General features: G+C 42.1%; 4 protein-coding genes across 6 annotated transcripts; 1 reads left to right on the top strand and 3 right to left on the bottom strand.

The window, feature by feature from the left end:
* The first annotated feature begins 3,560 nt into the window (after positions 1–3,560).
* LOC107303559 lies at positions 3,561–5,711 on the top strand. Its single transcript, XM_015833266.1, has 3 exons — positions 3,561–3,587; positions 4,202–4,258; positions 4,876–5,711. The coding sequence occupies exons 1-3, from the start codon at positions 3,561–3,563 to the stop codon at positions 5,452–5,454; spliced, it is 663 nt and encodes a 220-aa protein (XP_015688752.1). The 3' UTR covers positions 5,455–5,711.
* A 1,808-nt stretch (positions 5,712–7,519) lies between these two features.
* On the bottom strand, positions 7,520–10,644 carry LOC107303558. The gene is made up of 2 exons (XM_040520297.1): positions 10,209–10,644; positions 7,520–8,458 (listed from the first exon to the last, which is right to left on the bottom strand). Exons 1-2 carry the CDS (start codon positions 10,481–10,483, stop codon positions 7,978–7,980), a joined length of 756 nt encoding a protein of 251 aa, XP_040376231.1. The 5' UTR covers positions 10,484–10,644; the 3' UTR covers positions 7,520–7,977.
* Positions 10,645–14,046: 3,402 nt separating this feature from the next.
* LOC102709993 (endoglucanase 8) lies at positions 14,047–15,973 on the bottom strand. Its single transcript, XM_006647940.3, has 4 exons — positions 15,682–15,973; positions 15,152–15,562; positions 14,987–15,064; positions 14,047–14,903 (listed from the first exon to the last, which is right to left on the bottom strand). The coding sequence occupies exons 1-4, from the start codon at positions 15,922–15,924 to the stop codon at positions 14,136–14,138; spliced, it is 1,500 nt and encodes a 499-aa protein (XP_006648003.2). The 5' UTR covers positions 15,925–15,973; the 3' UTR covers positions 14,047–14,135.
* A 1,118-nt stretch (positions 15,974–17,091) lies between these two features.
* On the bottom strand, positions 17,092–21,150 carry LOC102709712 (fatty-acid-binding protein 2-like). Of its 3 annotated transcripts, none has more exons than XM_006647939.3 (11): positions 20,841–21,150; positions 19,702–20,269; positions 19,369–19,579; positions 19,112–19,187; positions 18,906–19,008; positions 18,315–18,383; positions 18,166–18,202; positions 18,008–18,082; positions 17,877–17,928; positions 17,747–17,791; positions 17,092–17,634 (listed from the first exon to the last, which is right to left on the bottom strand). In XM_006647939.3, exons 2-11 carry the CDS (start codon positions 20,181–20,183, stop codon positions 17,534–17,536), a joined length of 1,251 nt encoding a protein of 416 aa, XP_006648002.1. In that variant the 5' UTR covers positions 20,184–20,269; positions 20,841–21,150; the 3' UTR covers positions 17,092–17,533. The 3 variants fall into 3 exon arrangements, with proteins under 3 accessions (XP_006648002.1, XP_015688875.1, XP_015688876.1); XM_015833389.2 differs by having other exon boundaries at positions 20,938–21,150; XM_015833390.2 differs by lacking the exon at positions 20,841–21,150 and having other exon boundaries at positions 19,702–19,877; positions 19,951–20,144.
* Positions 21,151–23,952: the final 2,802 nt, after the last annotated feature.

The following is a 23,952-nucleotide window of genomic DNA, read 5'->3' as shown; positions in this document are numbered from 1 at the left end:
TGAAGTTATTCCTACCGTCAACCCTTTTTCAATAAAGTTTTCAAAATAAAAGCTAGCTATTTGTTCACCTACCTCATTGTTTTAACCAATCATAACCAATTTTATTTAATTTTCTCACATATATTTTTTATTAACCAGTCATAATAGTTTTTTCAATCATTTTCACTAACTTTTTTTTAATCATCATGCCCAACTCTATTCAGTTTGAAGCAAAAACAAAGGATTTCATTTCTTTTAAAGTCATTCGGTTGGCAGTGACGAAATATAAAAAAACCAAAGAAAATTTTCTTCCCTACAAGCTGTGGTGATAAAATATATGAAAATTTTCATCCACCCAAACCTATTGAAAAAATTCCTATATATTAATATAGACATGCAATCATATTACTTTACTTTTCCTGTTGTTATTGGTTGAAATTTCTCTGAACCGAATAAATGCTAAAATAGTTATATATTGGGATGGAGTACTATAAAGCAATTTCCATTATAAAAAAACATTCGTCCTCAAAGGATAAAACTAAGGGATCCCTAAAAATAACATGTTGAGAAAATTTTACACGATTGATCTTGGTATTTCTATTTATAGTAATATAGCTTCATTTAATGTACACACACTAGAGAGAGCGCTCTTGGAGCTTGTATTCTTACAACTAAGCAAAGAGTTACATATAGCTGTATTTTCAATAGAAACGGCTGTATTAATATCTAGGCATGTCTATTCCAGGAATACAGCTTTTTTTTTCCGACTTTATATATGTCGTTATGATCATTTAGGGCGTTTGAAATGGATTGACGATTTGACGGGTTCTGGACAATTACCTATAGTGTTGAATTAAATATTAAATTATTATAAAGCTACAAATAATTCGGAACAAGTTACCTAATAAACACTAAATTAGAAGGTTTTTTTTAATAAATTTTATTTTTTTGAAACGTGGCATAAACAATTCGTACATGTTCTAACTGGGTTCTAAAATGAATGGGTCATTGGGTCACTAGGTCTAGCTGAAGCGATGAAAACACACATAATTGTGGGAAGCAGCACTGTTGTGTGGTCGTTGATCTATTCAGAATAAAATTTCACCCCACTCACCTCCTCCCAGCAGGAAACTATTTTGGCTGAATTTTTCATTTTTTAATTTAGTAAAATTTATTCAAATGGGAATTTATTCAAAATAATGACCGAAACAGGAATTTTGACCCCTTTGTCGAGGCATGGGTGCATGACTCCATCCACCAAGGTTTAAATCTTGATACCCACGAATATTATATACAAGTAAGTGTGATCTCAATATGTATTTAGTGAGGGCAAAAATATATCTGGTCTCTACCTTTGAGTGTGTGTTAGAGGATATATCCGTATGTACGTGTCCACCATATATATAATCACAAAATAAAAAAATACCTAATAGTGGTTGGTGTGGTAGGTTTAGGAGGTAGACCTTGTATCTGGACCAATGAATATCATAATTGTCATCGTAATTGTATTCACGTGTTCGAAAACTATTTATGTAGTGATGTATGGTTCCATTATTTGGAGGTGGATTTTGTTCATTGCAGTCTAAACAATTTAAAAAATATGAAGAACAAATACTATAGATCATGGCCTTAAATATACATCTACAAATTAATACGCAAGATCATTTTTGTAGGATATGCAAAAATCATTTTTGATCTACAAATAGATATGATGACGTGGAGAAAAAGTTGTTGTTATATATGATAATGGCCTAGGGTAGAGACTCTTAGTATGTATTGAAGAAAATTATGTTGCAGGTAATGGATAAAAAGGAAATGCGAGTAATAAAAAGTTGTTTTGTTGTATTGATTAAGAAATCATATATGATTATACCTTTATACATATCTTCATGGCTATTGATGCAGATCAGAGAAGAGTCGGTTATAGCTTCTACCTTTGACTATGTCATATGATAATTTTTAATCAGGATATTCTACCATTAAATATTTAGCTTTCTTAGTTTCAAATAGATATTTGGAATCTCCAGATGTGCATTAGATATTTCCATGTTGCTAAATTCGAACTGCTCACTGATATGATTGGATACGCAACACTCGTGGTGGAGGTAGGGGAGCTTCCATGTTTCCTCGTGTCATGCGTGTGTCAGTTACGAATTGAGCACACTGTACCTAGTACCTGATTTGTCTCCGTCGTTGCACTCGGGACGGGCAGGGCGGCCCGGCCACGGGACAGGCAGGGTCGACCGCCGCCAGCCGTGGCGCCGTGGATGGCGTACGCGATCGTCGTTCTCAGGAGAGGGAGACGAACGTCACGAACCGATCTATGGAAAAACGAGATACGATGAAACAATATAAGGTTAGAGAAATACAGTGGAAGGGTAATATGGGAAATATGCTAAGCAAATACATTTATCGAGGGTTATTTTTACGAAGATAATGTTTCGTGTCATATAATTATAAAATTGCGATTTTCTCTTTTCCCCTAGCGTAGGACACATTTCATAAAGGGCATCCCAGAATCCTTCTTTACCAGATTACAAGATTACATGAGCATGGCAATCAACTGCACACATCTTCAGATTTCATGGAAGACCCAAAGCAGCTGATAGACACTCAAACCACCATAATTGGATAAAAACATGGACAAAATCAGTCCAGGATCTGAAATTAATCATCTACAGACATAATATGCCTACTGCCCGCAAACACAGAGACGAACAGGACCAATCGAATCGCTCATGCGCCATGTGCTGTTCTGTTCGTGCTGCACGGGACACAACTACCATGTGTAAGTTGTAACCGTGTGATTAACCTGGCCGGCGACGAACTCGGTGATGATGCGGCCACCGGGGACGTGGGTCTCAGAGACGGTGACGCCCTGCCCGGCGGTGGCGTCCGTGGCCTGGTCATGGTCGATGACGCCCATCTTCTCGTTGCCGCGCATAGCCGTCGGCTCCATGGTCGAGGCGGTGCCACCCTTGGGAATCTGTCCCAACATGAGGGTATCCGCCGACTGCATCTTGGCCGCGTCTCGCGGTGCGATGGGCTTGCCCCCTAGGCTGCCGCTCACCGGGAAGACGTCGCTGTAGATGATGCTCTGGTCGCACCACCGACCACCTGCCCCGACGGCCTCCTCCCCTGCCCCTGGCTCATCCTCGCAACTTTAATTACAAGTACACTCTCTAGCACTGGCGGCGGCGGCACCGGCGGCTAGCGCTGGCGACGGATAGGCTAGCGTTGGCGGTGGGGGCGACGGCAGATCGGCTACGGGTTGCCAAGCAAAGCGAGAGCGGCGGCGGTGGCACCGGCGGCTACCGTTGGTGGTGGGGGCGACCGGGGCGTCATGCGGCGGGTGGGATGAAGACATGGTGAGCGGGTGGGGTGCGTTGCGTGCGGTTTTTTTTTTCTTTTTCTTTTTTTCATGTGTGAGTGCGTGATTTTTTTTTCGTATAACTTTTTTTTAACGTTTATAGTGAGGAGGACTCCATTTTTAATTAGTAGAAATATACTTGTGACAAAAAAGAAATTAGTGAGGAATGAAGGGAGGGATCAAGATCCGGTGAAGTCACGATAGTGACGGCATGACCTCTGGCAGCTGCGTTTTGGAGGTAAAAAACTGAGAGAAAAGATTTAGCGCCAATTTCACCTATCATTCAGCATGAGAGAGAACCAGGAAGATAGTTGAGCAACACCAAAAGAGCTACATGATGTACTGTAAAATCCTAAATTTATTTTTTAATGGATGAATGAGTTAATGAGCATGTTTTCCAAGTTACATAAATTATAATTATATATATATAATATTTTTTATTTTTTATGTAGTCATTAATGTTCATGTCATGCCCATGATTCTCGATGCTGAATGTCGTGAACACGAAAAGTTCTGATTAGGCCTTTTCTAAGGCGTTTTTATAGGCTTAAGGAGAACAACTTGTGATTATTAATATTTTGTTAGCGTCAGTTCATACTTACATTGAGGAATCAAGTATCCTAGCACCTGAATATTTCATCTGATAAGTCATGCAATCTTATAATTTCAGAATGGTCCATTAGTTGTACTTCCACAGAAAGATCGAATCTCCATGATCCATAGTTCCAAATGTATGTGTTGAATTAATTATATGACAGCAGTATTGTGGGATGCAAGATATGCTTTACAAGAATTGTGGAAGTTTTGTGGTTCTTTGTTAATGAGCAATGCAATAGCTGGTGTAAATTGCAGGTATATGCAGCATTGACAAGAGTAACGAATAATCCTTCACTCGCAGTAATGAAGAGAGTTTGTTTGTTTGTGTTGCAACCTGACTTTTGTATACAAGGGGTAAGCATAGCTCTGAGAGCGGTGGATGGATATTTCTTCAGGAATTTTTGGTTTCACTGAAAACAATGTGTCATGATTCATGAATCGTCATAGTTTTTGCATGGAAACATTTTTTTAATCTTTTGAGCATGGACAACTATTGTTGAATTTCACTATTGGGATGTACCACTAGACTAATGCAACTACTACTAGTAGCTGTGTGTCTTTCTAGTTCACGCCACCCAGTACCGGTTATTGGCTCTTGACACTTGTAGTGGCATAGAATGGTGCATTCGAGCCATATGATAGATTGGATAATGTGAACTTTACATCTTGAACACATTAAATAAAGCTACATGCGATATAAGCAGGAACAGGATCAGTCAGACACCACAATCTTTTTGACATGTTTTTTGTTAGCTAGCTTATAGCAGGTGTAATAATTTGTTGATCTGCAACATTAAAATATTCAGTGGCCTGTCCCTGTCGTTGATCTGGCAAACTTGATTGTCTGTTCCTTGTGAACAGCATGTATACTGATGATCTTTGTCGAATTTTTGCTTAAGCATCTTACAATCTTCTGTTTTATTGAGTAGTTTCATGCGAGGGTTTTATTGAGTAATTTTGTTCTTACCCATGGCAGGAAAGGGGTGTCCAAGTTGTACAATGGCAAGTCTGGATCTTTTGCAAAGCATGAAGATTCGATGATCCCATCTCCACCTGAGAAAGGCCTTCCTAAACCAGAAAACCCATCCCCTAGGAAGCGGAAAGGCCTTCTTCCGTTCAGTTTCAAGTGGGGCAAGCCACAGAACAAAGAGGTGTTCCCTGAAGATGTGGTCATCTGCCCTACGAATTGCAGGAGAATGACATGGTCACCAGCTGCTGCAAGCAGTTCGGGGAGCAACAGCGGCAGTGACGATGAACAGCGCCGCTCCCCGAAGCTGCATACCCGTCGGCCACTCCGAAGGCCCAGCAATGCCTTGGGTGTCTTTGCATCTCCACCTGCACCTCGTCCGCCTCAGGTGTTATCAGCTCACACGAGATCACACTCGATGCTTGATCTGCAGGACGTGACGGAGTCGACCGCAATGTTTTCTCCGAGGGACAAGCGGCAGAAGAATTCGGAAGGTTGGATCTTGATGCATTGTCGGTCCAACTGCTGGTGCCCATTTTAGACTGCGGAATCCAGTGGCGAACGCCGTCGTGGTAGGGGCGCGCGATGCTGTAGGGTGTCTTTTGCGAGGTCAAATGGACTCGTATTCATAGAGCATGCTATTCTCCTTATACTTGGATGTACTGGGTTATATGCCGAGAAACTTGAGAAGCTGAGTGTCGTTAGCTGAGTAATCTGTGGGTAGCCTGCGTTGATTACAGGTTGACTTGTAAATGCTGAACTCTGCTTTTGTCGATTAATTCAACCATCTTACCTACTCTGTCTGCACCTTTTGCTCTCTGTTTTGAAGTGTAAGTGTAGCCTGTCGGCATGGATGCCCCGGGTTGTTATTTTGTTGCTAGCAGCATTTCCTTCCGCTGAACTTGTTGACCACATAACCTTGGATTCAATGGTTCTGGATTACTGATGTTGCAAGCAGGAACTAGAATTTTTTTTTAAAAAGGGGACCCTTATCTTGTTTGCTTATACTTATAAGTCAAAATTTGAACTTTTAATTTTAAATTCAGAGTTGATTTTTGTTTTTTCGCATAATTTATATTTTAACTTTTACTTTGCTAGAAACATATATATCAATGTTTTATTTATATATTAAATTTTGTTTACAAATATGTTGTTTTGTTTTCTTCACTGAAAAAGTCAAAAATGACACGTGAGAAGAAAAAGGGAAAGGTCATAGTGCAGTGTGCAGGTAAGATGTGTGAACGCCTTTGCCAAACCCTGAACCCAGGTAATAAAACCTATATTAAAGTTAACAATAGATTAGCTATAATGTTACTACAATATTTATTTCCTATCTTTTCTTTAGCTTACGTATTTAATATATCAGAGTACTTTGGATTAGAACCGACCCTATTTATTTTTTTAAGTTCACTTAGGTTTATAATCGGCTTACGGACTGCTACTGTACTTGCTTTTGTGCCCGAAGACTTCTCCGTGCGCTGGCGCACGTTTGTTGCTGTAGTTCGAGGCTTCGAGCTAAAGAAATCTGGCATCCCAACCCTGGGAACGAAGGCTGACAACTCCAAACAGTGGTGATCTGCTGGCAGATGCCAATCATATTCTCTGATATTCTGATAAACAATGCGATGATGCTGGTGCAGTGTAGTGTAGTTCCAGTGTAGTCCAAAGTAACAGTGCGATGATGCGAGTGCAACGCCAAACGTATGTGGATGTGATGATCCGGTGGCGTCGGCGGCTTGCCGTACTTCCGTGGGCCGGTGATGTCCGTCCGTAATGGACTCTTCCATCCACCTCATGAAAATGGCCTTGGTCACTCGATCTGGCTCTTCTTTGGGCCAAATTACTCGTGACTCGCGTGCCCTGTGTCATCGCTGTCCGTCCGTATGTCTGCTTTGTTTACAGATGAATCAATGTGCCTGAACTGGAGCTGCACTGCACTGCACTCGCATCATCGCATTGCTTATCAGAATATCAGAGGATATGATTGACATCTGCGAGCAGATCACCACTGTTTGGAGTTGTCAGCCTTCGCTCACAGGGTTGAGATGCCAGATTTCTTTAGCTCGAACTACAGCAACAAACGTGTGCCAGTAAACGGAAAAGTCTCCGGGCAGAAAAGCAAGTACAGCAGCAGTCCGTAAGCCAATTATAAACCTGAGTGAACTTAAAAAATAAAATAGGGTCGGCTCTAATCCAAAGTACTCTAATATATTAAATACGTAAGTGAGAGAAAAAAGATAGGAAATAAATATTGTAGTAACATTATAGCTAATCTGTCGTTAAATTAATATAGGTTTTATTATCTAGGTCCAGGATCTAGCAAAGGCGTTCACACAGCTTACCTGCACACTGCACTGTGACCTTTTCCTTTTCCTTCTCACATGTCATTTTGACTTTTTCGATGAATAAACAAAGCAACACATTTGAGAACAAAAGATAATTTATAATAAAACTTTGACATACCTATTCTTAGCAGGCTGAAAAATAAATTATGATGAAAAAACTAAAATCAAATTTAAGATTGAAAATTCAATTTTAGCTTATAAGCGTAAACATAAGCAAAAATATAAGAGTGCCTTTTATAAAAAAATCTAGCTCCTGCTTGCACACCAGTAATTCAAAACCATTGAATCCAAAGTTGTGTGGTCAACAAGTTCACCGGAAGGAAATGCAGCTAACAACAAAATAACAACCAGGGGCATTCATGCCTACAGGCTACAGTTACACTTCAAAACAGAGAGCAAAATGTGCAGATAGAGTGGGTAACATGGTTGAATTAATCGAGAAAAGCAGAGTTCAGCATTTACAAGTCAACATGTAATCAACGCATGCTACCCACAGATTACTCAGGTAACGACACTCAGCTTCTCAAGTTTCTCTGTATATAACCCAGAACATCCAAGTATAAGGAGAATAGCATGCTCTATGAATACGAGTCCATTTGACCTCGCAAAAGACACCCTATAGCATCGCGCGCCCTACCATGACGGCATTCGCCACTGGATTCCGCAGTCTAAAATGGGCACCAGCAGTTGGACCGACAATGCATCAAGATCCAACCTTCCTAATTCTTCCGCCGCTTGTCCCTCGGAGAAAACATTGCGGTCGACTCCGTCACATCCTGCAGATCAAGCATCGAGTGTGATCTCATATGAGCTGATAACACCTGAGGTGGACGAGGTGCTGGTGGAGATGCAAAGACACCCAAGGCATTGCTGGGCCTTCGGAGTGGCTGACGGGTATGCAGCTTCGGAGAGCGGTACTGTTCATCGTCACTGCCGCTGTTGCTCCCCGAACTACTTGTAGCAGCTGGTGACAATGTCATTCTCCTGCAATTCGTAGGGCTGATGACCACATCTTCAGGGAACACCTCTTTGTTCTGTGGCTTGCCCCACTTGAAACTGAACGGAAGAAGGCCTTTCCGCTTCCTAGGGGATGGGTTTTCTGGTTTAGGAAGGCCTTTCTCAGGTGGAGATGGGATCATCGAATCTTCATGCTTTGCAAAAGATCCAGACTTGCCATTGTACAACTTGGACACCCCTTTCCTGCCATGGGTAAGAACAAAATTACTCAATAAAACCCTCGCATGAAACTACTCAATAAAACAGAAGATTGTAAGATGCTTAAGCAAAAATTCGACAAAGATCATCAGTATACATGCTGTTCACAAGGAACAGACAATCAAGTTTGCCAGATCAACGACAGGGACAGGCCACTGAATATTTTAATGTTGCAGATCAACAAATTATTACACCTGCTATAAGCTAGCTAACAAAAAACATGTCAAAAAGATTGTGGTGTCTGACTGATCCTGTTCCTGCTTATATCGCATGTAGCTTTATTTAATGTGTTCAAGATGTAAAGTTCACATTATCCAATCTATCATATGGCTCGAATGCACCATTCTATGCCACTACAAGTGACAAGAGCCAATAACCGGTACTGGGTTAGTATGAACTACAAAGACACACAGCTACTAGTAGTAGTTGCATTAGACTAGTTGTACACTAGTAATGAAAGAATACCAATAGTGAAATTCAACAATAGTTGTCCATGCTCAAAAGATTAAAAAAAAAATGTTTCCATGCAAAAACTATGACGATTCATGAATCATGACACATTGTTTTCAGTGAAACCAAAAATTCCTGAAGATTTATCCATCCACCGCTCTCAGAGCTATGCTTACCCCTTGTATACAAAAGTCAGGTTGCAACACAAACAAACAAACTCTCTTCATTACTGCGAGTGAAGGATTATTCGTTACTCTTGTCAAAGATGCATATATCTGCAATTTACACCAGCTATTGCATTGCTCATTAACAAAGAACCACAAAACTTCCAAAATTCTGATAAAGCCAATCTTGCATCCCAAAATACTGCTGCCATATAATTAATTCAACACATACATTTGGAACAATGAATCATGGAGATTCGATCTTTCTGTGGAAGTACAACTAATGGATCATTCTGAAATTACAAGATTGCATGACTTATCAGATGAAATATTCAGGTGCTAGGATACTTGATTCCTCAGTGTAAGTATGAACTGACGCTAACAAAATAGTAATAATCACAAGTTGTTCTAAGGCCTTACAAACGCCTTAGAAAAGGCCTAATCAGAACTTTTCGCGTTCACAAAATTCAGCATCGAGAATCATGGGCATGACATGAACATTAATGACTACATATAAAAATAAAATCGACCTCTAAGCAAGTATAACTAAAACATGATCAGAAGTATTAGGTTTCAGAATAATAAGCAAGTATGATCAAACCATACGCAGCTGAATCCAGGTATCCAGTGACTTCATTGTCTTCTCTCAACCTCAAACATCCCAACTTCAGGAATCGATGGAAACCCGTCTTCATAAATTAGTCACCACATTGGATGCAAGGCACCACAAAGAATCACCTAGAACCCCAAGTTACCCCAAGTTTCTACAGTTGACTTCAGACCGACCAACAAATTCCCAAATTTCCAAGGAGCGTCGACACAAGGATAGAGGACCAAACCGCTCCACTCAAATTACTCCACGACTACTAGACTTCCACAAAGAATCAAGAATCTTGCCTACATTCGCCAACTAAAGCCGATCAAGAACCAATCTTTTCCACTGCATTGGCCCAACCCAAACGTGCCAAGAAATCCCCGAAAACTCCCTAGAGAAACCCGCGCACCGAGATCAAGAACACCCGCTAGTTCTAGACGCATTACCCCCAAATCACCCAAACGAAACGCAAGAACACCTCGGGACCGATCAAGATCCGTGGGCCGTGACGAATTGGGGAGCCTACCTGAAGGGCAGGGCCTCCTGGAGCGCGTCCATGGTGTCGAAGGGCCCCCTGTAGGAGCTCTGCACCTCGCCGTCGCCGCCCTCCACCTCCTCGCCGTCCCACTCCCACTTGGCCGCCGCTGCGGGGCTGTCGCTGTCCCGCCCCACCGACGACGAGCTGCGCCCCACCGACGCCGGCGGCGAGGCGGCGTAGGCGCAGCGGGTGACGCGGCCGAACCGGGGTCCCCCGCCACCACCGCTGCCTAGCCCTGGCCCGCTCTCCAGTGCGATCGACATGGCCCCCGCTCCCGCTCCCGCTCCCGCTGCCCCCCCTCCTCTCGGCTCACATGCAAAGGAGGCCGCCTCTTGCTTCTCTTTCGCTCGCCTTCACACGCGCACGCGCACCGAAAGACTCGGGGAGCAGTGGCGTTTGTTATGGAGTGACGGGTTGCGTTGGGTTCGCGTGGTATTTATCCTGCCAAAGGGGGGCACGCCGGTTTGGCGGTTTCCTTTTCTATTTCCCTTTTCTGCATGAATTTGGAAATGTCCAAAGAAAGACTCTATTTTTTATATTATTAGTTATTTTGGTTTATTTATTGATAAATCAATGTTGTATATATATGTGTTTAGATTATTAGTATTTATATTAATATATGGAGGATTAAAAAGTTTCATAACTAAAACAAAGGTAATAATATTAAATGTTCCCCTGGATTTTAAAAATGTATAATGCGAAATTCCACCCATAACTTCAAAGACAATATTTCATATATTTGGATAATCTTTACATAAAAAATAATGCACATTTCTATCGGAGACATTATGCATCACATTGGCTAACTAAATTCACGGTCCGGATTAGCTAGTGCCAATAGCCGACAAGAGATGACTTCAATAGTGAATTACGACAAAGGCTAGTATAACCGCTCAATATGATCATAGAAGAAGACAATAGATTCTTGATTCAACGTAATAAATAAGTTACCAACATGACCAATCTAGTTCCAGACGATTAGGTATAAAACAAATCGAGTCGTTTATATCTCGATGAATGCCATAGCCAATCTTGATTGGGGAAATATAATTATATCTCAATAAAAATCGAATGTTTTTTGTTTTGTTGCATATAAGTTATAACAAACATAGTGGACTACTTTCAGCTACTAGAAACTATTAAGCTTATTCTGCTTTATGCACTCCCAGTAGTAGATGATAAATGGACGACGGGAAAGGATGTCGCTTGGCATTTTCCGTGGGAGAGTATAATTGATCCAATCACAACAAATAATACGATGTTAACCCTTTTTTTGCATCTAACTGGACTGATGTTCCCATTACCTGATGTTCATTAAGGTCACTACCTCTATAATTTTAACTTTTGTCATAAATGAATAGGTTTTTACCTTTGCGCAACATAACCACCATATTTACCATGAGTGTACCTGTTCCTCTAATTGTTTTGCAAGTGGTGTTGATGAAATAGCTAGGCATGTCTGCCGGCTTTTCTTTTTCCCTTTTTGAGACATTGTCTGGTGGTGTTTATTTTGTGTGGCACTTTTAGTTTAAGTTTATTTCATCTGTCTATCACGATATTAGTGGAACGTCAATGTTTTTTTTTCTAGAAAATTTAAAGTTTTGTGGAAGTGTTGTGCGAGAACACACGCAATATCTGTTGAGACCATCAGCACAAGAAATGCATCTTTATGTTAAGTATGGCAGTTATATTAGGCAACTTGTTAGACAAGTACCTGGAATTAATAAGAAAAAATATAAAGGGTTGCAGATGGGGTTAGTTCGGACATCTGTACATGGACCCTTTTTTGTAATTCATGGAAATAATTTGCCCAAGCTATATGCATGCGTTTTTTTTTAAATTCTCGAAAGGGAATGCATAATAATTGTGCGTTTTTGTGATCAACACTCGTAGCTAGTATACAACACAGGATACAGCTGCAGCGATGTTCTTCGTACAATCCAAAAGATAGTACACTTTACATTAATCAAACTAATACGAACACTGCAGGAACCGTATGCATGCATTAATTAAACGGCGCAGATCGACTCCCGGCTCGTACTTAGCCCCAGTTTAGTTCCCAAAAATTTTCACGCAAAAACATCACATTAAATCTTTCGAACCTAAATAGACTATTAAATATAAATAAATCAAAAAACTAATTACACAGTTATGTAATTATATAGTTATGTGAGAAATCGTGAGACGAATCTTTTGAGCCTAATTAGTACATGATTAGCCATAAGTGCTACAGTAACCCACATGCGCTAATGACGGATTAATTAGGCTCAAAAGATTCGTCTCGCGGTTTCCACGCCAACCGTGAAATTCGTTTTTTCATTCGTGTCCGAAAACTATTTCTGACATCCGATCAAACATCTGATATGATATACAAAAATTTTCATTTCACCAACTAAACACCCGTGTTTATGTTGGATCCAATGAAACCAACACGTCGTACGCCACCGAAAAAGCCGCGAGCGCGTACTACCGCGGCGTACCGCGTACGTGTGATGTCGTGATCACATCATCACTTTGAAGGAAAAAAAAAGGGCTCGTACACGACATCGATCGGTACGTGCGCTCGCGTCGCGCGCACCGCTCGATCGATCGATCGGTCGCACGGCTGCGATCCGGTACGCGCGTGCGCGCAACCAGAAAGAAGCTGGGCCAAAACCTAACAGCCAACCGAAACCTACCCCAACCAACTCGATCGCGCGAACCGCGAACCTTTTCCACACGCCGCGCATTATTGTTCCAATCGATCGTGTGCGCCGGCCCCCGATCCTGTCACGTGTCCATGCAACGCCATACACGTACTACGCTTTCCGCCGCCTCCGCCCAAAGAAACTGTTCGTGGAGTAATTTAGGTTCCGATTGATGCATTAGTAGAGAAATCGCATGGTTCAGATTAATGTAGAGTAGGTTTTTTTACTAAACATAATATTCCGTATGTAGGAACGTATGTGATCATAACGCGCGTACGCTAACTCTATAAACACACGTGCGATGCTGAGCCGGCCACATCTTGAGATTAACAAAGGCATGCATGTGCACCTCGTTTTTGAGGGGTATGTCCAAGGGTATATCAAAGTCGCTAAATACGAACACACTTGTTAAATCTATAATTTTTATCTATCTAGACAGGTTCCACGGTAAGAAATCTAACCAACTGAGTTACATCTACTTCGCGATAAGTTGGGTATCTCGTTTGTCACGAGTAAGTCACTTTATAAAAAGCAAGGATGATCGGTGTTAAATCTGTCACTCACCCTATCATTAGCTATCTGCTTTTTTCATACTATTATAAAAAATAATGGTGTTGATGAGTGTTAAATATATTACCACCCTTCCAGAAATCACTATTTTTCTTTTTAAAAAATAAGACCCGTACGTTAGCAACTCTCACAAACTTTACTTTTTGTGATAATAAAAAACTATGTGAATAATAGGTCATATTTTATATTCAAATCCAAGTAGTAATTGAGAGATGGTATATGCAGTTATGACAAGTTTCAGGGTTTACAAAATTGATGGAAATAGGTATGGGCTTCATGAAATCCGAACTTTTTGGGACTGGATTGATACGTGTTTTTTTTTTTTTGCCAAGCTAAACAACAATTCAAACTTTTTTTATCAAATTTATTAAAATATTATAGGTTTTTTGGTTTATCAATGTTTTTTTTAAATAGGGAGATACCGCTAAGGAGAGATAATCTGACTTGTCTAATTTTATTTGAGATTCTACAGCTTCAATAGTCGGCTTTGACTTGACTATTGCAAATTGCGGTATAAATCTCGGGGCCAACACTCTACCTCCGCCCTAAAAAATCGTTAATAATTTCGATTGAAATGGATCCATATTTTATCGTCCGTATTGATGCAGAAGAGTAATTAATTACAGTAATTGAGTGATTAGTAATTAATAGTGATTAATTAGTGGGTGGCGAGAAGGTTGGCGCCGCGGATGGCGAGGGCGGCGAGGGGGCCGATGGAGAGGGAGTTGATGTAGGTGCAGGGCTCGGTGCAGGAGGAGTTGCCGCGCTTGTCGGAGAAGTTGTCGCCGCCGTCGGGGCCGCCCATGATGGCGCCGGTGAGCTCGTTGGGGTTGGGCCGGTCGGGTGTGAACCACTCGCTGAAGCTCATGCCGCAGTTCACCTGGTACCCCGGCGGGAGAACCGGGGTGGAGGCCCCGCGGTGGTGCGGCTGCGTCGGCGGGTTGGCGCCGAAGCCGACGACGTAGGATCGGCCGCGCGGGTTGGCGCCGAGGAGGTAGTCCATCTGCTGCTTGGCGAACTCGAGGAGGCGCGCCGGCGGCACGGCCTGCGCGCCGCACATCACCGGCTGGTTGATCCGCCTCAGCACGTCGCTGTAGACGACGAACAGGAAGGCGGTGCTGGTCACGTACTGGGAGTTGGCGCCGTCGCGGAGGTGGATCATCCCGCCCGGTGTGATGAACACCTGGTGGAACGGCGTGTCCGGCAGCACGGCGCACACGAAGTTGTCGGCCTGCGCCTTGAAGCTCTGGAGCCCGCCATTGGACGTCATGTTGAGCTCGGCGAGCAGCACCTGCGCCCCCGGGAACTTGAGATCCCAGCTGAACTCCGCCACGCTCGACGAGATCGCCTCGTGCCCGATGAAGTCCGCGTACACCTGCCTCTTCGTCGCCAGGTACAGCCACGTCGCCGCCCACAGCAACTCATCCTGCAGTGCATATCACATCATCGCCACGTGTCAGTCCACGTGGCCGGCTTGGCTGCCCCATGCATGCGTGCGTGTGTACGTACGTTGTAGCCGGAGTAGGAGCAGTAGAACGGGCACTCGCCGTCGTACGTTCCCTGGTGCGTCTTGGCGAACTGGAACAGCTGGTGAAAAATTTCCGGATTGGATCGTTAGATTTGAGCAAGAAACGTGGTTGGGATTTGGAGATGTGGTTAATTTGTTTTTGTTACCAGCTTGGCCTTGTTGAGGAGGCGGCGGGAGTAGGACTTGTCCTTGCGGAAGACGATGGAGGAGGCGGCCATGGCGGCGGCGGTCTCGGCGGCGATCTCGGAGCCGGGGGTCTTCTCGTTGATCTCGTAGAGCGTGCGCGGCGTGGGCATGTTCTCCGGGCGGACCCAGCACTGGTGGTCGGCGTTGGGATCGCCGACCTGGACCCAGAGGTGGTTCTTCTTCGCGGAGGCCTTGAGGAAGAAGTCGGTGCCCCACCGGATGGCGGCGTGCACGTTGTCAAGCTCACCCGCCGCCTTCAGCTCGTGCTCGAACGCCATCGCCGTCCACGCGAGGGTCGTCACCGTGAACGCCAGCGGAAGCCCGTACTTGACGTTGTCGCCGGCGTCGTAGTACCCGCCGGTCAAATCCACCTGAGCTCGCTCCAAACCATTTGACAGATTTAGCATCAAGTGATGTCACTTTAATCAAATTAATGAGCACGCACGCACGCAGGCATGCAGCGAAATCAAAGCTCGCTCGCGGAACATACGTGGGCGAGCTTGCCGTCTTCCATGCCGGAGTCGCCGCGCCACTTGATGCGGTTGTTGGGCGGCAGCTTGCCGGAGCGCTGCGCCTCGAGGAACATGATGGACTTGGTGAGCGCGTCCTTGTAGTTGAACGATGGGCCTCCGGCCCCCACCGCTGGCAGGACGTCGCCGGAGAGGACCAGCGCCGCGAGGAGGAGCGCGGCGGCGGCGGTGGCGCCGTGGCCGCGCGGCGAGCGGGGCTTCATGGCGTTTGGCAGGCAGGGAGACCCGGCCGGGGAGCAACGCGACGGAGAAAGGCAAATGCGAGCAAGCAGCAGGCAGGGGGTATGGAAATCGCGGACGAGGTGGAGGAGCGACGAAAAGGGAAGGACGCGCTTGGATTCAGGAGACAGGGAGGAGGTGGCGAAGTGTTCGGCCCAGAATGCTCTTCAGTTTCAGGTTAGGAGATACTATGCAGGTAATAATAAGCTGTCGTTGTGTTCTGTCACGCACGGCAAAAAAAACAGCCAGGGTTAACGAGATTTGGCGTATTTTTGTAAAGTGATTGCTATTGTTGATGTGATGTTTGTACTTTTCCCATTTTATCTTCGAGTTAATGTGCCAATTTGGTGCTAGAATATTTAGCATAATTCGTTGCCAATGTGGCTGGCGGAGTAATAATACATCGTGGGAAGTGCATATTTTACATCAATAATATTATAATCTTTTCCCTTTCCAAAAAAAATATTTTTGACATTTCTCATTTATATTTGTATAAGTCTATAAAAACTAAAATATCCTCACTTTTCATAATCCCAATACACGTCTACTACAGGTTTTCACTCTTTGATAATCCCAATGCGTGTCTTCTATTTCTACCAATTTTTTTTTGAAATTTATTTCTACCAAATTTTAATACAAAAATTTCACGAAGACAAAAATCCTTATGGCACAAAGAAGACAAACTAAAAATAAAGTTATTTTAGAACGAAGATGATGCCAAACATATGATTTGTATTTAAATACAGTGATTCAGTAAGCGGTGAGTGCATTTCCCTCTAAAATGAAGTTTGTAACATAAAACCACCTGTCTGCCTGTCTATAGTGTAGTTTTGTTAAATGGTTATGTTGAAATAGTGATGGGATTCTCTACTAATGTATTTAGGGCAAGTGTTGCTGTCACGTAGACCACAGTAAGGTCTAAATATGATCACCCAATACTTTCGTTTCTATTTATACTTATAAGTCAAAATTTAAATTTTTAATCTTAAATTTAGTCTTGATTTTAAGGTTATTTCATTATACATTATCTAGCTACAATACGCTAAAATTTATCCAGGTACAATACGAAACAAGGAAGTACCATGTAATCCTACTGACCTCTTAGAAACAGCAGGAAAGAACTCGGTGAATACAGGCAAAAGGGGTTCTCGCGAAACTAATGTTCTTTCTTCAACCGAGATGTTCAAGCAAAAGAACAATTCTTGCTGTTTAATCTCATCGACATAGTTATATGGAGGTACACAATTTGTATTGAACAGTACTAACCTAGAATGGCAGATTATTGAAATAGCACTAGTAAGGATTAATCTACACTACGAAAGCTGGGAAAGAAGCATTATTTTACATTCTAGCAATCGTTGCACATGACACAGGAAATAGCCAAAGCCAATCCATAAGAAAAGCATGGAGGCAATTTGCTCAGGAGAAAGATGCTAAGGCTCTTTTTAGTTTACAAGTTACAGATCTATTACTATACATACAGTCCAAAGTTCATCCTCTCCTATTCCTGTCTGTATATGCTCCCCCCTTCCCATGTATCCTTGTATCGAAGAATGAAGTAATTGTGACCAGTCTGTCATTTAATGCTGACTTTCAATAGCATCTTCTAATGAGTCCACCCACATTCTGTGCAATGTCTTGTTTGGTCTCCAACGAAACAGGTGGATCACCAATATACATATCGAAGAAAGCCCCTGTTCACAAAGACAGTTTTAATAAACACTGACAGATCATAGTAATTCTGTTTTTTTCCCTTTCGGGTACATTGGATGAACGCACAATGCCTTGGACTCAGGATATACTTACTGCAAAGATCTTTGCTCCGAACAGCACCAATTTGTTTGCCATCAACTGCACAAAGATATTCCTTGTCAATATATATTGCAGCGTGAAAATTCTAACCATACCAAACCAATCAATCAGTCATGACACTAACTTTCAGTTATGAGCTGGCCATCAGAGGTTTGCCGGAAGTCAATCTTTGTGCCCTGCAATTATATTGACTTCAATAGCTTATATGGTTCAAAGTAGCAAGTTATATAGGCCAGACAAAATATAGGAACTTACTGCAGGTATACAGATATCTTCACTAAAATAAGAACCGAACGTCTTCAAGCAATGATAGTCAGTATTAGGATTCATCTGGTTTGAGAGGGTAAACAGAGTTCTTTTAGGCTTGTATAGTTAGCCAAGAATATAAGACTAGCTCATGAATTAACAAGTACCTTTTGTAATCGGAAGCAAAGGGACTTCTCAAATGCACTGAAAAGAATGTTAAAGAAAACTATTAGCTCACATTGCAGAGGTTGCATCTTCTGAACTATAGCTAAAGATAAGTGTGTGTTGATGTTAGCACAAGAAAAAAAAAACATACTCTCGCACTGTGCCAATGCTAAGACCATTGTAGCTAACTACCAGCCTGACTGTCATATGAATATTTTCTCTGCACAAGATGATAGGAATAAATCTATTAGTATCAGAGCAAACCGAATGCAGGTGTGTGTGTGTGTTGGGGAGGGGGGGGGGGGAACTAAGATTGCTCTTGCACTATCCTATGCAGTTTTTTTTTTTTAAAAAAAATAACTACACAAACGATGTCCTCAAAACCACATCAAATGATTGCAGGTTCGGAATAGTTCCATTAACCCTCAAGCATAATACAACCAATAATTATAATGATCCACAGTTTCTGCCAAATTACTCAATAAGAACCTGGCTAACACAGATACCACATATTACCTGAATTTTATATTATAAGATGTTCTAGTTTTCCCTATATTCATATAAGTGCTAATGAATCTGGACACATATCTAAACTATATTCATTGATCCATGGATGAATCTAGATAGGTATAAAACATCTTATAATATGAAACGGAGGGAGTATATGTGAAGTACCAGAACTTGAGAAAGATCTTGACACAAGAATTTGAAGACAGGTAAATGACAAATAGAGCATACACACCTCAAAAGATCTTCATAGAAATCTGGGTGGTCCTTCAGTTCAGACTCTGGAACAGAAGCATACTTCGGGCCCAGCCTTTTGCAAATAGAATCTGGCTGTATATCTACAGTAATAAAACATCAGTAACCTAAAAAAACATCCTTTATGTGGTACACTAAGAGGTTCATAGGTAAATAATGTTAAAAATGACAATTAAGTATACTCACATAATCCAAAGGCATAGAGGTTCAAGTTTTTGACCCTCATTATTCGCATGCTTCTGAAACCCATCCCAACAAGAACCTGTAAATTTAACCGTTAGTTGAATTCACTAAATAAGGGCTTAAGGGGGTCAAGATGGCAAAAACATTGTGATACTATTTTCAAGACTACATTGCTAAGACAATGTCAATTTTTTTTATCAACACTCAAGAATAAGGAAATAAAATGGAGCAGAACAATTATATAAAAAATTGGAAAATACCTCTGCAGTTGGATTGGAATTATCCTCAAGAAGAGTAGGGAACTTTATCCCAGTTTTTGGTTCAGTCGCGTCTCCTGGTAAGACTATTCTTGGCACAGCAACACAAGCACAGCCTGAACGTGTTTCCTCCAAAGGATGTCGATCTTGTGGCTGTCTAGTATGACCACCATCTCGTCCCAATGCCATTGAGTCTGCAAGCATCTTCGGCGATCTTGTGCATGCGAGAAATGAGCAGTCAACAAAGTTAAAATTGAATGAAAACCAAAAGACAGGAATAAAACAAATGCAAGAGGCACTGGAAATCCAAGAACAAAATAAATAGAAGAATCTTACATGTTTTCAAATGGTGGTATTACAGTAGCCGCAGCTAACATAAGAATGTTACAGGCATGGCGCTCCTCCACCTCGTTCCGTAATCGCCCAAAAGTTGCGTTAGCAAGCCTTGCTAAAAGCATTTGTATAGCATGCTCTTCTCTTACTTGAGAACCAAACCGCACTCCAGCCAAATGCTGCATGCAGGAGGTCACTTGCTTTATTTGCGAACGGCAGGCTCTAGAACTTGAAACTGCAATAGCTGACAACCTGTGGAAAATCTTGGGATTTGATGCTCTGGAAAGCCAGAAATAGAAAGCACCAGCAAACTTGTTGAAGCAACTGAATGTTTCCTGAACTGCTCCATTCCCTGTAGAACATATATGCCTGGGATGCTGAAAGGAACTCTCGACTAAGGTTCCGAAATGTGCTATCAGTCCTAGTCCAATATCATGAGAGATTGGAGAATCTATTGGGAGTTTAATTGACCAGTCAGGTTTCATGATGATTTCACTTGGCAAACTATTGGCAACACCAAACGTCTTTAAAACGATCTGCAGAGCTTATCAGGTGGAGAATCTAGTATAACCTGTCAATAGAAGAAAGGAACTGAATAAGAAGACAGTATTAATTAGTACTAGATAGTGGTTACATCCATAATGACTTACTCCTGGAGACGTTTCCTACTGGGACAAGTATGAACAAGCCAATCCCTCTACATAAATCCTGATTTCTACCAACACATTCACATTTGTTCATGTAATGACGCAGTAAATAATCATCTGAAAGTAACCTTAACAGCTCTAAATCGTTCACAAACTGAAGCTCGCCAATAAGGCCGAATACACCGAGTGGTTATACTTCGATCAAAACCTCACCTCACCTTAGCAAACCATCTGAAAATCACAACCCAAAAACTCCCAAATTAGCACCAAGCACACCATGATCTCACTACTCCCACCAGATTCACGCAGAGCACCAACCAACCCCAATGCCGCCCACCGCCCACCTTACCTCTCGGAACAGCACCCAAATTCCCCGAAACCTATCCCACCTCCCTCGGCCAAAAAAAAAAAAAAAACCCAAAACCCACCCGCATTCGCGATCCCCACCACCAAACCACGAACCCACACCCACAACAGAACGCGAAAGCGCCTCACCTCGCCTCTCGGGGGTGGGCCGCGGATCGGGCCGGGGGGGACGACGATGCAGCCGCGATGGCAAGCAGCGGCAGCACGAAAGGGAGCGCGTGCCTACCTAGGGTTCCGTGCTTTCCCCCCTTCTCGTTGGATTCGAGCGTGGAGGAAGAGGAAACCCCGCAAAATCCAAGGAAATGGGGGGAGGGAGGGAGGTGGTGAAAGGAAGGAAGGAAACCGAAAGCAAGCGGCTTCGTTTCCGTATTTACTCCTCTCCCCCACACAACAAGCCACAACTACAATGCCGCTCTCTCTCCTTTCCGCCCGTGCGACGGTGCGAGGCGAGCAACACGTGCGCCGATTTATGGCTCCCCGGCGGAAAGGCTGGGTAATTTTGGACGCCTTTTTCATCCAAAGTCCTCAGACCTTGACGAATTATAAACCCAGTTAAGATGAGCATTACGGATAATAAACACAAAATCTTTATATGTTAGAATGTTGTGTGCATTGTTTGCATCTACTGTTGCTATATTATCGGTACTCCGTTGTTCACAAATGAGTTGCTGTATTAATATAAAGCTATTTTACCATATTCCCAACCAAACACCAACATTACTTATTTAATTTATTTATTTATTCTTAACAAGTTATCATGTATTTTTTTTAATTTCTATAAAACTATTTATATTTTGAAACGGACAAGCATGTGTTTGCGTTCATCAGATTTGACAAGAACATATGTGAAAAGGGAAAAGACAACGACGTGTTCAAAAGAAATGCAAATGTGTTGTGCAAATAGGCCGAGTTGTGATTTGAGCAGGGAATCTTCAACCGGGGGAACCATGGAATATGCTGCTTTGGTCGGACGTGGAGCTCTACCGGCCGTTGGTTCGACAGATTCCGAGAATCGTGCGGATGCTCGCCGCCGACCACGGACGGTACGTTGACGAGAGCGCACGGCCGCCGGCGGCCAAACTCTGATTTTTCTTCATCCTCACTATTTTCTACGCACTATGTACGATCCATCCGCATTTTCGCGGCTTAACCATGCTTCACGCTTCCAGTCAAACCCAACATGAAGAATGATTATAACTGTGTCAAACTGTTAATGGTGGCCTGGTCGGAGAATTCTTTGTCAACACGACCAACTATTCCCTCATATTCATATATTATAAAAGTTTGTCCTAAATCTTAAGTTTAACCAGCTGTATACAAATTGTAACAGTGCAACCGGATTTGGAAACTATCATTAACATGGTATTTGCATTATTTTCTACATAATCAGTCTATTAGTTTATTAGTTTCATTTCACATCTTTCTTTCTTTTTAAAAAAGTAGATAATCAGTGGGATGGTTAACATTTGGGTTCCATGGTTATTTTTTTTTAAAAAAATAGGAGTTGATGGTGGGTACGTGGATGACTTATTTGCGAATGAAAAATAATTCGTAAGAAAATTTTATATATGTGTTTTTAGTGATCTAAAAGTAAAGGCTGAAAAATAAACTATGATAAAAAAAGTTTCAAAAATCTACTCCAATTTATAGTTAAAAATTCGAATTTTGATTCATAAGTATAAACAGAAGCGAAAAAATAGAACTTTTATTCACCCACCACCATCACAGCTTCTTTTTACAGGAGTATAAAAATATATTAACATCTATATTAAATTAGTTTTATTAAATCCATTATTAAATATATTTTTATAGTATGTTAATTTTGTATTGAGAATGTTATTATTTTTTTATAAACTTGCTTGTTTTTTTCTGAATTAACTTGTGATAAAACCAACGTAACTTATAATATCAACTAAATGAAGCATAGACATGAGTATCCATGCAAAATAACTAAACTGGTAATTGCAATCCCATCTGAACCGTCTGATTACGATATAAAGATGTGAATGTCTGATGCAGAGATTAGGAACAAGATGCTGAAAGGGCCCTTGTCTGGCAAATCTAGAACTGCACTAATTAGGTTTCTTCTTGTTGGTGGCATGCACGTTGGACGGGCTTGTGGGGTAATCCATGAATCCATGATTCGACTCATACTGTTCCGACTTTCTGATGTCGCGTGCCCAACGTACAGTAGAGTACAGTGTGACCACTGGATGCAAACTGGGACCTCGTAGCAACCAACTCAAGAAGATGAAAATGCACGCAACCTCTGATGATCATGTGAATTTTCATGCTGAAATATGGACTGGAGGAGACTATGGGCCCCATCTTTTGCAACGTATGTACTGTCAAAATTTAAATTCTCAAATTTATTTTTAAAATTGCTTTAGAGTTTTTCTCATCAAGATTTCTTTTTAGAACAATTTTATAGTCCTTAGGTAGGTACCAAAAGATACCAAAATTTTAATATAAAATTTGATACCTACTGATATCTAGGTATCAAGATGTATTTAAAATTGCTCTTCTTTTTAATATTGACGAAGTCACTAAGGATATATATATATATATATGTATGTATGTATGTATGTATGAAACTTTTAACCATATTTTGTGGCATACATCAATAACCGTACAAAGATAAATGTTTTAGCCATATTTTGTGGCGTACATGAGTAACCGGCCAACCGATGGAACCCTGTAATCTCGTGGCCTTGGCGTTCTTGGCGCCTTGGCCGGACGGCGAGACAGCGCCGGTAGCCGGTAGGTAGGAAGGGTGGACGCCGGCGGAATCAGGACGGCCGGTGTGCCGGTAATGCTGGCCTGGCCTGGCTAGCGGTGTGATTGGAGTATGACATCTCGTGGTTCATTGCCGCTCACATGGATTGCTTGCCTACCATGTCGCAGTGCCACATGCTTACCATAATCTCGTTGAAGCCTATGATTGTGACGTATCCAGGGCCACGTATGAGAAGAGAAAGAAAGGGAATGCACAATGGGACGCTTCATTGCTTTATTCTTCCCTGTCTCCCTGGACATGAAACTGTCGTCGCTAGGATTTTTTTCTTTCTTTCAAGCAAAATAAAGAATACACATAAAAGAACAGTGGTTGCATTGGCCTTAGTGTTCGGCAAATTGGCACCGCTGCCCATTTCCTTCTCTTGGGCTGTTCACATATCAACATGAATGCTTCAAGCCTTACTATTAATCAAGCCAATGTGACATGCAGTTGCAGGTTTCGTTC

Source organism: Oryza brachyantha, chromosome 2, assembly GCF_000231095.2.
Source record: "Oryza brachyantha chromosome 2, ObraRS2, whole genome shotgun sequence".
Classification (NCBI taxonomy): domain Eukaryota; kingdom Viridiplantae; phylum Streptophyta; class Magnoliopsida; order Poales; family Poaceae; genus Oryza; species Oryza brachyantha.
The sequence above is the reverse complement of the archived record's forward strand: the minus strand, read 5'-3'. Positions and strand labels throughout refer to the sequence as shown.

Excerpts from the sequence above, each read along its gene's own strand:
- LOC107303559 (XM_015833266.1), top strand. The coding sequence starts at position 3,561 with ATGACCTCTGGCAGCTGCGTTTTGGAG. Across the intron at positions 3,588-4,201 it reads CTGGCAGCTGCGTTTTGGAG|GTATATGCAGCATTGACAAG; the intron begins GTAAAAAACTGA and ends TGTAAATTGCAG. Across the intron at positions 4,259-4,875 it reads CACTCGCAGTAATGAAGAGA|TTTCATGCGAGGGTTTTATT; the intron begins GTTTGTTTGTTT and ends TTTATTGAGTAG.
- LOC107303558 (XM_040520297.1), bottom strand. The coding sequence starts at position 10,483 with ATGTCGATCGCACTGGAGAGCGGGCCAGGGCTAGGCAGCGGTGGTGGC. Across the intron at positions 8,459-10,208 it reads CAGGAGGCCCTGCCCTTCAG|GAAAGGGGTGTCCAAGTTGT; the intron begins GTAGGCTCCCCA and ends TACCCATGGCAG.
- LOC102709993 (XM_006647940.3), bottom strand. The coding sequence starts at position 15,924 with ATGAAGCCCCGCTCGCCGCGCGGCCACGGCGCCACCGCCGCCGCCGCG. Across the intron at positions 15,563-15,681 it reads AAGACGGCAAGCTCGCCCAC|GTGGATTTGACCGGCGGGTA; the intron begins GTATGTTCCGCG and ends GAGCGAGCTCAG. Across the intron at positions 14,904-14,986 it reads GCTCCTACTCCGGCTACAAC|GATGAGTTGCTGTGGGCGGC; the intron begins GTACGTACACAC and ends TATGCACTGCAG.
- LOC102709712 (XM_006647939.3), bottom strand. The coding sequence starts at position 20,183 with ATGAAACCTGACTGGTCAATTAAACTCCCAATAGATTCTCCAATCTCT. Across the intron at positions 18,083-18,165 it reads TTTGCTTCCGATTACAAAAG|ATGAATCCTAATACTGACTA; the intron begins GTACTTGTTAAT and ends CTCTCAAACCAG. Across the intron at positions 17,929-18,007 it reads AAGATATCTGTATACCTGCA|GGCACAAAGATTGACTTCCG; the intron begins GTAAGTTCCTAT and ends ATATAATTGCAG.